We start from the raw sequence: 17,346 nt of genomic DNA, 5'->3' as shown, positions 1-17,346 counted from the left end.
TATATATAACATTGCTTAGAAAGAAGACATTGCAGTGTTCTGCCATTTTTCCCATTTCCCCAACTTCTCCCTTAGGACAAAAGGTGACTTTCTAAGTTGTTCATGATGTGGGCTCAAATCTTTGCCTGAAAATCACTCTCTTCGACCACCTTTTGCTCCATATCTCACTGTCTGTCTTAGGGGTCCAAAACAGAGCTGGGAACTTAGCTTCATAATGGATGGCACTAACCAGGACACAGATCACTCTTCTCCAGCTCTTTTGAATTTGTACAGTTGACACGGGGAAAGACAAATAAATTGGCATGTGTTTTCATCACGGAAAGAATTGGGCAGCTCATGTAAAATAACATTTTGGCCAAAAGTTGTTGTTATCATTAGAAAAACAAAAAGGACTATGCATTTTATGCTAAGAATAGCCTGTTTTGCCCCTGGCTTACTTTGATGTCAGGCACTTTACATGCCATCAGTCTTCACATATACCCACTTAAGAGATGCTAGAACACAAAGGCGTATAGAGATTTAGCATCTTGTATCAGGCCCCAGCTAGAAAATGGCAGATCCAGGAACCAAAGCACATCTGATATGCCATGGACCCATGTTCTGTACAAGATTGCCTCTGTGCTGAACAGCCCAAATTAGCACAGGTCTTTTTTACATACCTGTACAGTTTTAGGTGTGATTTTCAAAAATGATCTGGGATTCTGACATGGCAAAACAAGCCTCAGTGGAGAGGTTTTGATGCCTTTCTACAAATTACTTCTACTGGAAGTATAGACAGGAAGTGTCTTGGGGCCAGGCTGGATGCTGCTTAGTCTCTGCTGCTTAGAGGTCAGTATTGAGAAACCACACCTTTTGCAAGGTTGGCTGCTGGTGCAAATCACTGAGGAGGAAGACTCCACGCTGTTAGTTTCCACTGTCACAAGAGAGCATTCGACACTGTGGGAAACTTGTGCCATCCCGGGATTGCTTTGGATTCATTACTTCTTTACTTTTAGCCCATGTTCCTTTTTTCTTATGATAAGATCTTGGTTTAAGTACTTGGTTTCTCAGTACCCACTAACCGTCCACTTAGCCTTCTGTACAATTCTTGAAAAGTATTACTTCTGTTTTGAAAAGGTTTTCATCATTCTAGTTGTTGTGTCTAACTTCTTAACTCATATTTCTTATCATAGGGGTGATAGTAAGACAGAGACCCCACACAATGGAGAACTAAATTTCTTCTGTTTAGGCATTGGGAGGATGGTTCTCCAAAAAGCCTCCTTCTGAGCTACTTAGACTATTGATGGTTCATCTCATGTGGGAGCATGTCTTAAATCAAGGCCCCTGGAAAACAGGCACTGTGGTGAAATTTGCCTACAAAAGCTTAATTGAGAAGTGCTCTTGAGAACACCACCTACAAGGGAGTGAGGGAAGCAAAAGGGGATGGAAAGAGAAGCTGCCTTCCAATAAAGTTGCAGCAGAAGCCTCAGCCGTTCTCACAAGGGAGCCCTAGAGCTGGGATGACCCTTCAATGTTATCCAGAATTGAGGCACAAAGCCATATCTTTGTCCTTCATTATCCACTCATTACATGTGGGCTGCCTCCAGGGAGAAGGCAAAAATATAGAGAGGCAGCTTTCTTGAGATGAAGGAAATTCCTGGAAAGGGATGCAGCTATGAGCCATCAGCAGGCAATACTTCCAGAAATAAATTAGTGCTTCAGTCCTGAACAAGGAAGTGGGACAATGTACCACAGTATCAACTACATACCTCCAGTTTTCTCAGTGTTGATAGCATGCTTAATTTTCTGAAAATATTTTACTTCATGATATCTTTAGTGGGCTGAATGGCGGCCCCTCAAGATATATGCAAAAAGTACCTGTAAATATGATCTAATTTGGAAAAATGCTCTTTGCCGATGTAATTAAGGATATCTCAAGAAGAGATCCTCCTGAATTAATGGGGTGGGCCTTAAACCCAGTGACTAATGTCCTTATAAGAAACAAAAGAGGAGATGACACAGGGAAAGGAGGAGAAGTCTAAAGACTGAAACAGCTAGAATGACACTCACAGCTGCACAAGCTGGAAAAGCTAAGGAACAGATTATCCCCTAGAGCCTTCGGAGGAAGCATAGCTGTGCCAACACCTTGATTTTGGACTTCTAGTCTTCATAATTGTGAGAAACTAAATTTCCATTATTTTAAGCCACCAAGTTGGTGGTAATTTGTGACAGCAGCCCTGGAAAATTAATACAATATCTTATACCATTTAATCGTTCCATTAAAAAAATGTATTTTTAAAACCCTCAGTAGGAGGAAGAGTGGCATTGAGATACTTATGTCACCAGGTTCCTACTGAGGGGCTGCCAAGGCTTGGCTACACATCCATGCTGAAGGCACAGTTCCTATCGGGAGGCTCTCTCCCTACAGCTACCCTCTCTGGTGGCTGTCTCCCATTTCCCTTCAGTCATAGGGAGGGAAAGTGTCTTCCCAATGTTGCTTAGCACCTGAGAACTATGCTACCCCTTGCCTCCCCTAAGCCCTGCTATATCTTGATAAGTAACCCTTTATTAAACTCTATTCAGTTATCACTTCTGAGTGTGCCTTCTGTTTTCTACTGAGACTAGACTGACTTGTCAACTCTGGGGTAATTTAGCTTCCAGGGCGCAACGACTTCAGTCAGTACTAAGCCACTAGTGACAGCAAAACTCGTATTGCAGCTTTTCTGAGATTTTCTAATATGATGTGCCTATATGTAAGAGACCTGGATTTTATAATACTCGTTTTCCTATAGTCATAGCATTAGATCCTTTAACTCTCTGGCTTTCAAATGAAAGAATCTAGTCATTGGTACAGATAGGTTTGTCATCCTTATTTTTGTCTAAGTACTGCTGTTGAATTTCCTCCCTTAGGTAACGAAAATTTCTCTATTTTCTACAGTTAATTTGACCACTGGGAAAGCCAGTCATAAAATGTCTCAAGATTTATATTCTCTCTGGTAGGGCAAATATTGTCTGCTTTTTTTATGTGCTGCTAATTTCCTTCATCTTACATACTCCACAGGAGACCTACGGGTGATAATTGGTGGCAAATCTAATGGGCTTCTTGAACTGCTCATTGCTACTGTGGGCACCCCTCTCCTTGATAAGGCTGAGATAATTTCACTGGAGAAGAGAGATTCTTTATCTTTGTCTCCTCTACAGATCAATCCTAGTGCCTGACATTTAAGTGGAGCTCAGTATTTGTTTAGACACTCAGCAGAATTAAGAATATATCTTATTTTTAGAACTCTTACTAGTTTATATCAATTTTGTGGACTTTGTGAAATGAGTATGCTGTATTGTTTCTATTGATGGAAAATGGATTTACTTAAGAGAGTTTCAGCAAAAAATATTCATATAGTATCTATTATGTGCTCAATTCCATTTTAGGGGCTAAAAATATAGCAGTGGAACAATCAGACAGCCTTAGCATGCCTTCTCCACAAAAGCACAGCCTGACACAAGGGCCTGTCTACAGTTACTTTGGGATGTAATCCTGTGGAACAGGAGTGGAGGCAAAAAGGAGTGAAACAGGGAAGGAGGGAAAGTCAATGCAAGGGTGCATTATCAAGCAGCTTACACTATGGCCCACTATGTCTGGATCCCTCTGGGCACTTTCTTAGGATCTGTGCCAAATGCACCTTAGAATCTTTCACCTGAGCAACATGAGCTCCTGTTCCCCCTTGGTCAAAGGTTTCCCCATGAGGTGTTGACTCCCTGAACTTCCAAGGTCATACATGTGTATGCGTAGATGAGTGGGATGAGGCCTCTACCCTCATCTATCCCCCTCCTCTTGCTGTCGGGGGCAGAGATTCCCAGGCCATAAAGTGAGAGATATTTAGGGCAGCTGAGGAGAGGTGCTTTCAAGGTTGTACATTTGAGCAGCCTGTTGGCCCCACGACAGCTGGAATGAAAAGATGGGTGTGCTATTGTGATATAATAAGAAATATATATTTGGTCTAGGCCCCCAGTTCCTGGCACACAACCCCTGAAATTCTTAGAGTCTCTTACATGATGGATGTCTTTTTGTATGCTAGCAACATGACTAATGACTGGAGAATCTGCGGTAGCCTCAGGGTGGGAGGCTGGTTACCAGGGAACCAACCATGTGAACAGAAGGTTGAAACTTTCAACCCTACCCCCAACCTCTGAGGAGGGGAGTGAGGCTGATGGTTGAGTCGATCACCAATGGCCAATAATTTAATCAACCATGCCTATGTAATAGAGCCTCCATTAAAACCTAAGGGACTGGGCATGGGGAGCTTCCATATTGCTGAACAGGTGGAGGTGCTGGGAGAGTAGAGCACCAGGAGAGGCATCACCTTTCCACATACCTTGCCTTAGGCATCTTTTTCATCTGGCTGGCTGGTCATCTGCATCCTTTACGACATGATTTACAATACACAGGTAAACATGAGTAAACTGTTTCCCTGAATTCTGTGAGCCACCCCAGCAAATTAGTCAAACCTGAGAAGGGGGTCATGGGAACCCTGAATTATAGCCAGTCAATCAGGAGCACAGATCACAAGTTGGGACTTGTAACTGACATCTGAAGAGAGAGACAGTCTTTTGGGACTAAGCCCTCAATCTGTGAGATCCGACACTATATCTAGGCAGAAGTGTGTCAGATTAAATCATAAGACATCTAGTTGATATCCACCAAATAATTAAAAAACTGCTTTACATATGGGGAAAAAAACCCAGACAGCTGGTATCAAAAGTGAAATGCTGAGTGATGGTGCAAGAGAGTAGGAAAACCACTTTATTCTCTTCCTATCTTTAATACTGGGTTACAAGAATGTTTGGTTAGTCAAATGGTGACTAATAAATAAAGCGCCTGTCCTTCCCAGACTTACATTCTAGTGGAAAGTGACAATATACTAAAATAAGCAACTTAAGGTCTCTTGAGAATAAGCACAGTGAAGAAAATATAGCTGTTGATGTGACAGAGACCCATGGCAGGGCTCCTTTAGATAGCCATGAAATTCAGGAAAGGCCTCTTGGAGGTGAGAACATTTGAACAACCACAGAATGAAAGAATTCATTCATGTATGTAGCCTATGGAATAGTATTCCAAGCAGAGCAAATGAAAAGACCCTGGGGTTGGATGGGCACAGAGAGCTTCAGAGACAAAAAGGAAATAGGAGGAGGTTGTGTAAGTGAAAGAGCATGGGGTCAAAGAGGGAGAGGAGGTAACCAGGGGCTCGTGGGGCCTTTAGGGCCATGAGCTGTGGTCAAGCATGCGTACGCCCTAAAGACATAAGAAAAGGGGGACTTAGACATTTACAAAGCTGATATTTGCGGTGTGCTCCTCTCACAAGTAACTGTCAGGGTCCCTGACAGATTGTCCTTTGATATTTTATTTTACCAAGTGATACATCTGAATTAAGTGTGCTGTGAATCACTCTGCAGGAGAGTGAGCCTAGTTAACAGCCAACACCCACATTTCAGTCTCACTTTGAGGTCTTTTACTGATGATCATGTAAATAGTAACACTCATGATCTGATTAATGTTCCTTATGAAGAAAAAAAAGTCAAGGTAAAGCCAAACACTTCAATATTTTAAACATACATAACTATGATTTCAGGATGCATTTCTCACCATTGGGCACCAGGGTCCTGATTTATAAAACAAGGGAGTTGATTCTCCTGAGTTTCTATGTGTCTATATGGCTAAAGTGTGAAACGGATTAAATGTTCTTAATGCCAAGTAGATTCTAACTTTCTCTGAAGCAATAAGGCATAATTTCATTTTAGAAAAAGAGCTTTGAGGATCTCCATCTTGCTTAAAAGAAACCTCCGCACACAGTGTTTTCTATAGTTATTTGTCTCCATTCTCCTCTAGCAACCCTGGAAATGTGGCCTTCCTTACTAGGTGTTGGGTGATTAGAGAAGCTTCCCCATTAAGTTACAGTCATGTATATTGGAGATAGAGAAGAGGCTCAAAAGAGAAAGAGTTGTTTCACGATGTAAATACAAGACCTATAGTATCTTCCCTGAGAAATACCAAAGGGAAAAATATGTAATAAATGGTTAAAAAACAGTGAAAATAAAGTAAAATTAATACTGAGTTATATAACACTGGAATGAAGCTAATTAAATACCCTTAATTAAAAAATAGCATGGTTGGTTTCACTCAGAGTAAGTCAAAATTTCTCCAGGAAATTAAATTTAAAAGCAAGCAACAGAACAAACAAACAACAAAAACTTCTCAAAATATATAATTGTTTGAAATAAAAATCTATTTAGTGTGTGTGTGTGTGTGTGTGTGTGTGTGTGTGTGTGTGAATGTATGTATGTGTGTGTATAGTTGAATATATATAAATCCTTATTTTTTCCTCTGTGATATACAGGTGTAGGTTTGTCGACAGAAATGTCATGGGAATGAAAACAAAATGTATGCTTTTTGTGTTGCTTCTTATTTGTCAAGATATTACAGGCAATTTGCATTTTTAATTGAAGAATAATTGGTTTTTATTTAATATGTTATGAAGCTTAATGTATTGCTTAATGGTGTAAAAGACTCATCATAACTAGCACAGGATTTTTTATAGTAGACGTTCTGATCTTGGGCAGGACATTTTACCTCTTCAGGAGTCATTTTCTACATCTGTAAAATAAAGGGCTCGGTCTATGTTAAATGACCCACATTCTATAGGTTTTGATAGGAAACAGAAAACCTCTGTGTGCAAGCATGCTCATGCCTCTGCTTCTAAGACTTTCACAAACCAGGCAAATCTTTACAAAGTTAGACTTCTTTTCTGAAGGAAGGAGCATATTTTTATACACAACGATCTTTTTTCTTATGGTTACTGTCTGCAGACTATGGTTCAGAACAATGTCCCTGGTCTCTGTAAGATCTTCAATATTGAGATAAAATTATATTCATGATAAGGTTTTCATTGAGCCAGAAATGTGAAACAATGCATTTTTAAAAGATGTTCAGCAACAAGGACTAATTTCTCTCCTACTTACTTCTCCTTCCCATTACAACCTCTCCTCTTCCAAGAAAAGAGTTTGGTTTGGCTCTCATTTGCCCAGGAAATGCTATTAATCACAATCTCCTATTCCCTGATAACATTACTTAATTGAGGTTGTATTGAACTATACCATTACTAAAAGCAACAAATACAAAAGTGTGCTCTGTCTCTCTCTTTCTGTCTCTCTCTGTTTCAGTTTGCTACTCAAAATAAATATCAGAGATTATTTACTATAATTATCCAATTGAATTATATATTTTATTTCTGCAAGTAAAATGCTAGGTGGAAATTTTATATATATCTTACCTTAAATTATTTTTTGTGCATATATAAAATGAATTTTTAACATGTATGTGGTAAAAATTTATTTTCTTTATATATACACATTTATGAAAACATCTAGAAAAATATACAACACATAAGTCTTGGTGGTCTTTGGCAGTTAGAATTCCAGCTGATTTTTATTTTCTTTCTTATCTATTTAAAGTGGTTTCATGTAATAAGCAGATATTGATGTTGTAACTGAAAAAAATGTATTAAACTAAAATTAGACTTTTATGGATGGAATTGAGCATGGTGAAAATGGTAGTGATAAAAAAGATTGCTATGCTGAAAGTCTCATGAAATTCTTTTTCATTACATGCTAATTCATAAAACTCATAAAATTTGAGTGAAAACCAAGAAAACCCTATTCTCATGAAGGTAGGACTGATAGCTGTACCATACATAACAGGTTATCTTTCTCATCCATCCAAAATCTACAGATCTTTTAGTAACTGCTCTTTGATTAGGGTGGTTCTTCTAGCAGGAATCCAACTCTGTTCGTTTTTTCCTTTTTCCTAATTCTGAGGCATGAAACTTTATAGGAGATTTTCATTCTATGCCCAATTGTACATCTCAGCTTACAGCCTCTTTATAGTGACCTTACTTCCATCAGGCTTCGCCATGCCAGTCCGCCGATTCCCATCCTAAAGTGCCCAAAGAAACATAAACTCCTAACAGGTCTTCTTCTCGTTTTTCCTTTCTTCCATTCAGCTCACACATGCCCACCTTATCCTTTTAAAACGTTACTTTAAATATATGACTCGTATGCTGAAATATCTATAGGGAGTCTCTCTGACATGAAAAAACCCATACCCTTTAGCCTAGAATTCAAAGCTCTTGGACGGCTTTGCCTGCTCCAAGTCCCCTAATACAGCCTCAGCTAAACCAGAATAACCCAATCACTAAATGGCCTAGAACCTTAACATTCTCAAGTGTTGGATCTTCCTGTTTCTTCTGCCTGGAATGACTTACCTTGTGGTTTCCATCAATCTGACGCTTATAAGGCCAACTTTAGATTCCACACTTCAGATGCTCTTGGCCCACTCAACTGCTAAGACATCTCCCCCTTTGCTAAAGTCCTGCCCTACCAACTCATTTGTGCTGTGTTTTATGCTACTTGACTTTTTTGGTGCACATGGATGCTTCTTCCCGGATAAATGGTAAATGCCTTATGACTGAGGGTTGAGTTTTATCTTTGGTATTTTAAAATTATCTATAACTATGCCTCTTCAGTAATCCCTTAGGAGTTGACACATAGTAAGTATTTTTTAATTAACTGAAACCTTAAGCATCATGTTTTCTAAGCGTTTTGGAAAATGTGCAGAAGTATAACGCTCCACATTTTTATTTTTTACTAAGTGTTTAAAGATATGTAAGTAATATTTGAGTTAACCATTATGAAAACCACAAAAGTTTACCTTTTGCTCAACTTCCTGTTTCTGAAAATGTCCTTTCCTCATTGAGTGTGTTTAGCTAGAGCATTTAAAAAGTTTGTCCAAAACACACAATTGTGGCTTGCCTTTAGCAGAAATAATGTGTGTTCCTGCTTCTCTTTGTAAATAATTGAATTTGCTTCTGCAGTTCAAGAAGATCGTGGCTTTTTTGTGTGTGTGAAACTGACTTGCTTCTGTTTTGTCCTTATGTGCAGCAGACTATAAAGGCAAAAAAGAAACCCTGTGCAATTGGGATATGGTGAGTAGGGAGGATAATAGAAGAGATTGACATGACTTCCATAGAAGAGTTATTTTTAAGCATAGAGAATGCCTGTCTATCCCCATGCTGAAAGAGCCTTTAGAAAATATTACCAGGATTGAAAGGCAGTGGGGGCAATTCCCATCACCTGGGATAGCTGTGCCAGTCTGCAGAGTGTTGCTGCCATCTGCTGCATGCAAACAGCCATGGTGGGGCTGTCGCCTGGGTCTTGCAGCTGCAGGAAACCCGATGTGTACGCATTCAGTTAATATTCTGTGGTCATGCATCTGAAATTGTTATACTCTCAGAACCTGGGTGGGTCTCAAAGGAAAATTAGTCAAATATGATGGCTTCAGGCCATAGGAATTTCTAGATATAAGAATCATGAACTAAGCCCTGAACAATACCCAGAGGACAGATTTGCCATATCGTCACTAAATAGGTGGCTCAGGTAGCCCAACCCCAATGAGAGGCAAGAATTCTACTGAAAATAAGTCTGTAACACTGGAAAATAAATGACTACTTCTATGTTTCTGAGTTTAAGGACATTTTTGGAACAACTGCTTCACTTTAATACTATAAGAAATAGGAGCATTCTAAATACCCCAAAGAGGATATTGTTCTTAGAGAATTCAATAAATTTAGATTTGTATTGGTTTCTACTTAGGTAAATTCCTCTTAATATGAAAAATGGAGTGGGATCATAGAATCCCTTCTCTAGGCTTGTAATGTGTCCTGATTTAATAGGGATGCCAATGTGCAAATCAGGCTCTTCATAGTGCATCTCCAGGACTATTTTTGCTGCTATGCTTCATAACTTTGATTGACTAGAATTTCCAGGGGCAATGGGAAGAGATGAAGCTACCCAGAGCAGTTATGTCTCTTCCTGCCCTTCCATCAAGGACTTTGAGTTTCCCAGCCTTCCCTGGAAAATCACTGTCAGCACCACCTGACCCAATATCCCCAGTGACCTGAAACTCGTGGAAAGTTGGGAAGGGGTGATAATAAATGTTTGGGGAGCACTAGACTAGGCAAGCAGTAACTACTAGCTGAGGAATAAGTATAGTAATTATCATGGCAAGTATGTGCAGTAGTGGTATAGGGGGCGGTCTGGACATCCAGGAAGACAGTAGCCCTTATTTATTTACATGAAAACCCCTCTTCTCCCATCTAAACTTTAATCTCCTGAACACCAAAAGCATTTTCTTCTCTCAGCATCGTCCATATTCCCTGCAAGTTCTTACATAGGAGAGACTGGTGTATACATGATGACAACCTGGCCAAAATTATCTCCACCTGACCTGAAAAGAATTCTCATCTCAGGATTACAACTGGCCTTTTCATTTGTCTTTTTCTTGCTAGGTGGTGCCTATATTCTAGTAATGAGATTAGAGTCACAGGATATTTAAATCATTCATATGGTTGCATAAAGACACACATGTTTATTTGTTGTTATTCTTTATCCATCAAACTTATACAGTAGTCCTCAGCCTGATGCTTGTTTTCTGGGTGTTGGAGGGTCATGACAGCCTATTTTATCCCAGCCTGAAAAACTAATACAATTAAATCAGAGAATCATAGCAGGGAACAGTCATCATCCTCTTCTATGAATAGCCAGACATTTTACCAAGGGGTCACTTTACTGAAACCTGGTTGCGGTTCTATGTAAATAGAAGTACCTAGGCAGATGTAATAAGCCTAATACCTCACTGATGTGGGAATTCTCTGCCTTTGGATTCTGACTGTGACTGCCTTGCTTTGGCTTAGGCATGGATAAGCTCTTCTGCAGTCAGCAAAAAAGGGCTGCAGCCAACATGGTGGGAGACTTCCCTATCTGACCTCCAACCTTCCCAGAGGAGGGGTAGAAAACTAGCCCTCACTTCTCCACTCCCAGGAAATGTGCATTTCCCTGCAAAGGAGAGACAATAACATTTGGTTTGATAGCTGACACTATTCTCTGTTACTTTATTAAAATTAAATGTGCTAATCCTTTGTTCTTTCACCCCAGGGCAATTATGGAAAGAAAACATATCTTAAGATTGAACAGAAAAACTATTATGAAAGACACCAAGTACACATTTGTTAAATGACTTTGTGCTCTTGAAAAGAAATGTATAAAAAGCACATTGCCAACTGCTCTGCACGATATCCTTTGTTTGGATTTTAGATGCAGCTTGACTGACACAGAGATCCTGAATAAGAGACTCTTTGGATGCTGAAAAGTCTTTTAAAGAAAGTGATATACAGATTTCAGAGAACAATTTCAACATTGTTCTGTTGAAGGTTATACTCAGCCCTGAACCACATTACTTTCCTGTCTACGTTTCATTTCCTGGGGGCTTGCCAAGTGATAAACAGACCCAGGCGTGTGTGGTAGATTTGAGGTTTTTTAGCACGAAGTGGGCGGCTGGAGTTTGCTTTAACACATCAATTGACTTTATGATCATTATGGAAATGCTGGTGTAAGGTCTTCAAAAGACAATGGAGAAGAAATGGAAATACTGTGCTGTCTATTACATCATCCAGATACATTTTGTCAAGGGTAAGACTTCCAGTTGTCCCTTCCTGTCAGATGGGCCGTTTAGGGGTGGATGGGGCCTCTGTTCATTTAAAATGCCTTGTGACTGCTGCTGAAATTGATCACCGAAGGGCAAATTGTTACTAAGGGTTTCAGTTATGTATTTAAGTGGCAGATATAGGAGAGATGCTAGAATATAGAAATGATCACTAATGAACACTCAAAATAAGAAGGGAATGGGTCATTTGTGCCCCTGCTCTGAGGCATTTTCACCCATTTCTTTTCTAACAGGATCTCTGGAGTAATTGAGAAATTGTGTTTCTTGGAAATGAAATGCTCTCCAAATGGTTGTCAAAACTACTGCAGAAAAATTAAAAATCACAAAGCCATCAACGCTCAGAGATCCTTACTTAACTTTTTTCTCTCTCAAGTACTCTTTTTCTTTTGGATATAACAAGTATTTCTCCTCCAAATACTAAGGCCTTTGGGAGTTGAATACACGTTGAATTTTAATGAGGCATGTGTAGATATGAACCTGGGAGACAAAGTGGAATCCTTATGGCAGTGGGAACAAGAGCCTACAGGGCCTATTTAAAAATAGAAGGAAGCTTAGTTCTGTATTCCACAGTATGAGAGTATTATAGTAAACCTGAGTGTCTTAAGAATTAACTGTGCTTTTCAGATGTAGCTATGAAAATACTAAGGAGAATTTCTAAATCAAAGGAGATTTTGGAATATAATGCTGTAGATGGGATCAGAGCCATATTTTCAGGCAAAGGATAGCTCACAGGAAGTTATATTAAACGGTACTAACCTCTATCTACCAAACTTTTGCATCCACAAAAATATGACAATTCCCATTTGTCAAGTACTTTTACTTTTAAGATGCTTGTTTCTTCTTAGTTGCTTATCATCTTTTTATCTTTTCCTTTTGTGAACTTCAGTGGTACTTGTCACAATAATATATCATTTCTGTAACAGGATTCCATGTTAATTCTAAAACTGAGGCCAACATTATTGAAGGCATGTCATGGTCTTAATGCTTAACACATTTTAAGTGTCCTTTATCACTTGATCAGACTGCTGATGGGAAAGAGGCTCTACTTATGTCTAGAATTTCAAGACTTGATTATTAGAGGGGATACTGAGTGGAACCTCCACCTAAGGTTAGATGAGGTCGTTTCAATCCTTATGTACTGAAAGTCAAATTTCTTACTCTAATCAATGAGACTGAATTTTGGAGGCAGTTTGGAGGTTATGAGGGTTATAGAAAGACAACAGACTCTTGGCAACTGAATTCATTCTTTTATTGGAGGTGTGACTTTTTTTTTTTTTTTTGTGATGGAGTCTGGCTCTGTCACCAGGCTGGAGTGCAGTGGCACAATCTCAGCTCACTGCAACCTCCACCTCCCAGGTTCAAGCAATTCTCCTGCCTCAGCCTCCCAAGTAGCTGGGACTATAGGTGTATGCCACCACGCCCAGCTAATTTTTGTATTTTTAGCAGGGACGGAGTTTCACCATGTTGGCCAGGATGGTCTCAATCCCTTGATCTCATGATTCACCTGCCTTGACCTCCCAAAGTGCTAGGATTACAGGCATGAGCCACCTCGCCCAGCCTGGAGGTGAGCCTTGAGCAAACCCTTTCATCTCTCTGTGCCCCAGTTTCTCCCTTGATAAAAAAGGGTTAACAACATCACTTATGGCATGTGAAGGGAATTAAGATAACATATGAAAGACCTTTATAAATATGTATATTTAAAAGAAATTGCTATAAACATATTAGCTTTTTTGCAGTTTCAGAAAGCATCACATGTGTATTATATTCAGCTGTTGTTTTATAACACAAAAACCCAATTATATTAAACATAAGAAGAATTGTCATATTAAGTTTGCTGGTGTGCTTCAATTTTCAAATAGGCTTAATTTTATTCACAGGTAGTCAGAAACCTTCAATTATATTTTGGTCAGACCAACACATAGATAAATATTTAGAAGTCAGTAATTTCCTCTAGTTTCTCTACGTTACTCCCTCCTCATTTATATTGTCTCATGCATCTCTATCTGAGTCAGACACAAGCTCTCTTCTACCCCTAAAGCAGCCAGGGAGAAATTTCCTCAGTTGCTTCCTCACCTTACTGAAATGACTAGGGTTTTTAATAAAGAGTCATTCTATGTGAATTATTTAAACTCAAGGCTCATATTCTTCCTTTTCAGGAGTTTGGGAACAAACTTTCAATACAGGAGAAAACATTTATGCTCCACTTGGATCTGATGTCAACCTGACCTGCCAAACACAGAAGACAGGCATCTTGGTGCAGATACAATGGTCCAAGGTCACGGATAAGGCAGGCCTGATTGCCCTTTATCATCCCCAATATGGCTTCCACTGTGCCCATGGGACTCCCTGTGAGTCCCTGGTGACTTTCACAGAAACGCCTAAGAATGTGTCAAAATGTACTCTGCATTTAAGGAATGTGTCTTCTTCGGTCAGTGGAAAGTACGAGTGTATGATTACTCTGTATCCACAAGGCATTCAGACTACAATCTACAACCTTCTCATCCAGACACGTGGTAAGTGTAATTGGTAGAGGGATGGAAGCACTTGCTTTCATTCAGCTCTCTCTCATTCAACAAATGCACATTATAAGAAAACCAGGGTTAAGCATGTTGCTCAGCACACAAAGGTTGAACAGAAAGAGTACTGTCTGATAAGGGAGACAGGAAGTGACACATTCACAAATAAATGTAAACCTGCAACAGTGATAAGTGTCAATAATAAAGACTTTAACAGTCTTATGTAGGAGCATATCACAGAGGGCATTGAAATTGTCCTTGAGAAAGTAACACTGCAGCTTAAGTCTGCAGAATGAGTAGACATTAAAACAATTTAAGAGGTGGGGTTGAGGCAGGGTGGGATTGTGAGTAATCCTGGAGAGAGAAAGCAGCTTGCAAGAAGCTCTTTGGAGTGTTTGACGAACGGGGAAAATGCTAATGGGACAGCAGTGCAGCGATTAAGGGAAAAGGCAGGTAAGGACCAGATCATGATGGACCTGGTCAGCTTCCGTTTGAAAAGGTTTCTATTTTGATCTCAAAACCATGAGAAGACATGGAAGTGTTTCCAACAAAAGGATGGCATGACATTTATAGCGTGATGGTATTTGTGTTGAAAAAACAAAAAAAACATGCTGACTTCCCTGTGAAAATAAGGTGAAGATGTACAAGAAGTAGAAGGTACAGAAAACTCAGGGGACCATCTTAGTAGCCCAGAAAAGAGACAGTGGTAGTTCAGGTAGATATAGAAGGAAAATGGCAAATTTCATGCATTGGGAATAAAACAGATATGATCCTAGAGTGCATATAAAACAAGGGCAGTATGAGTGAAGGAGAGAAAAATGTTGCAGGTGACATCTGGGTATCTGGCATGCGCACCTGAACGGGGGTGCCATTCACTGCAGTGGAAGGTAAAGGAAGGTTTGTGTGTGAATTTATGAAAGTGGTTTTGGGCATACTACATTTAGTCTAGGGCAGGTAAAGGGGCAAAGGAGGCTGCTAGCCATGTAGCATTCACACCAAACATACTTTAGACGCCTGCATTTAGAAGTGGGAATCCTGGATTTAAGTTCTAGCTCATTTCTGGATAGAAATAAATTTGACTTGGGGCCTGTCGTGTAAATTCTCTGAGCCCATTTGGAAAATGATTATAATAATGCTTGCCCTAAATTACCTGGTCCTAAAGTAAATGATTTTCATCTCTGCTAATGGAAAACAATGAAAGTGAAAGCCAACAATTGCAAAATGCACGGCCAATGGACTGTTTCTAACTCAGAGCAAAGTGGCCTGGGAATATAAGAAAACAAATTACCTCATGAAGGTCATATTAAAGGGAGCACAGAGCTACCCAGGCCAAGCAGCAGGTATAGATTGATTACCTCCTCTTCGCATCTTATAACTTACTTGCTCTAAAAATATGCTATTGGAATAGTATACCTATAGGCCAAGGTCCCATCACCGACTATCTTACAATACACAATTCCCTTGCTGTTTTCCAGGAGGAACACACGCACACACTTCAGCTCAATTAAGGATGGAGTGGTTGGAGTAAAGACAAATGGAAGACCTATATAGAACACTGCTTAGCGGCACATACTTTGAACCAGGTAGCCTGTATTTGAACATTGGCTCTATCACTTACCATACATTTCATCATTCCCAAGTTGTTTCAAGTCTCTTACATAACAATTATGGATAATTATAGTACTTTCTTTATAGGTTTCACTGTCTTGATGACTAAATGAGATAATCTGTATAATACACTTAACATATAGTTCCTGCTAAGGGATAAGAGTTTGGTAAATGGTAGTTTTCAATTTAAAGTAGTAATAATTACAGTGAGCAAATTCTACCTCTCAGTTTGGATTTAAAATGAGCCCTGCTCTTTCTCTTTATATATGGACCTCATTTGGAACCCAGTGGGACATCTGCCATGTATTATTAGCACAAGTCCACACTGATCTTGGCTTCATACATAGATTTTTTTTGTACCTTCTGCCTAAAACAGTAAACGATACCACTGCCTCACTGAGGACTTAGTGCTTCCTTCTTAGTGCTTGCCTTCTCCATGGAGACTTGGCAACATGGACTGATGTTCCTAATAGGAAATAGAATATGTGATGCCACAAAATGAAGACAGCAATGGAGAACAGATAGTATATTATCCAGAAAGGAGAATGCTGTTGCCTTTAAAGAAAATGTATTTCTTAGAATAAAGAGAACTAAGGGAGTTAAGCTTGTAGCTAGTAAAAACTGCAGATCACTGGAGAGGCAGAAACCATATCTATATTTTTTGTGGTTGGATAATTTCCAATCTTCCGGTTGTAACTTTGCTGCTGTCATCTGGATCAGATGAAAAGCAAAGTCCTCAGGGTTAGAGAAATTGTTCTGGTATTGTGTATTTGGGTATAAAGGGAGCAAAATAGAAAAGAGCAAAACAAGTGGGGAAAAATCCTTCGCCACAGAGTGACGAAAAACTTAAGCCTAGAACAGAGGTACAGAGTGGGCAGCGGACTAAAAGGAGGCAGTTGCCATCTGAGAGCTCCGTCAAGTCCACATCCAATAGCATGTTTTCTTTTTACCCTTTACTCTTTTGATCTTCTCTTGCTTCTTCTCCTCTCACTTGTACAGTTTCCCTCTTATGCACCTGTGCAGTCTTTAAGTTTACAAGCTAGCTGGGTAAGCAAAACACACTTGAAGTGCAAACACTTATGTAGTCCATAAACAAATGCAAATTGAAGTGGTGCCTAAGAACCTAATTAGAAAATGCTGAGGGACTTGAGGTGTTTGGGTTGATCACCTCTTCCTGTTTCTTTTCTGTTACCATTTGAGTCATTCTCTCTTGTCTGCTCACAACACAGTGTGTGTCTAAATCCTGTTCCTATGTTCCCCCAAGGGCCTAGCTGTGAAAGGATTCTGTTTCTTTTCACAATATTTTGTCTCTCTGTGTGTCTTAGTGCTCTGAGGCTGTGGACGAGAGTAGAAATGTGATAAACAGTGTGTGGTTTGCTTCTTTTCCACTTTCACTTGACAGCGTTTCCTCCTAGGTTAGGAGCTTTAGAATCACTCCAAGAAATGCTGTTCTTTGAATTAAGCCTTAGATTGTCATAATCTAGATTTCATTCATTTAAATGCTACTGGATCCCCACAATACATCAGATTGTAAGATTTTGGTGCATCTTAAAATTTGTAGTTATGAAGATCAGTTACAAGAGTACAACGTGACTTGAATTTACCAGTTCACAGCAAATGCCTTGGTGGGCT

General features: G+C 39.5%; 1 protein-coding gene and 1 long non-coding RNA gene across 6 annotated transcripts in view; one reads left to right on the top strand and one right to left on the bottom strand.

Annotated features, from left to right (window-relative positions):
• LOC116565489 overlaps positions 1–17,346 on the bottom strand; it is a 324,301-nt gene that overhangs the window by 185,581 nt on the left and 121,374 nt on the right. The gene's annotated exons all lie outside the window — the stretch shown is intronic.
• CD96 (CD96 molecule) overlaps positions 10,321–17,346 on the top strand; it is a 106,945-nt gene continuing 99,919 nt past the window's right edge. Inside the window, exons 1-2 of one of the 2 annotated variants that reach the window (XM_032299148.1) lie at positions 10,321–11,556; positions 13,747–14,103. In XM_032299148.1, coding sequence (XP_032155039.1) covers positions 11,496–11,556; positions 13,747–14,103 — 418 coding nt within the window. In that variant the 5' untranslated portion in view covers positions 10,321–11,495. The remainder of the gene's footprint in view (positions 11,557–13,746; positions 14,104–17,346) is intronic. The other variant, XM_032299146.1, reaches the window with a different exon arrangement.

This window comes from Sapajus apella, unplaced genomic scaffold (assembly GCF_009761245.1).
Source record: "Sapajus apella isolate SASKATOON/1434 unplaced genomic scaffold, GSC_monkey_1.0 scaffold40, whole genome shotgun sequence".
In the NCBI taxonomy this organism is placed as follows: Eukaryota; Metazoa; Chordata; class Mammalia; order Primates; family Cebidae; genus Sapajus; species Sapajus apella.
Note: the sequence above shows the minus strand (reverse complement) of the source record. Positions and strands in the feature narration are given on the sequence as shown.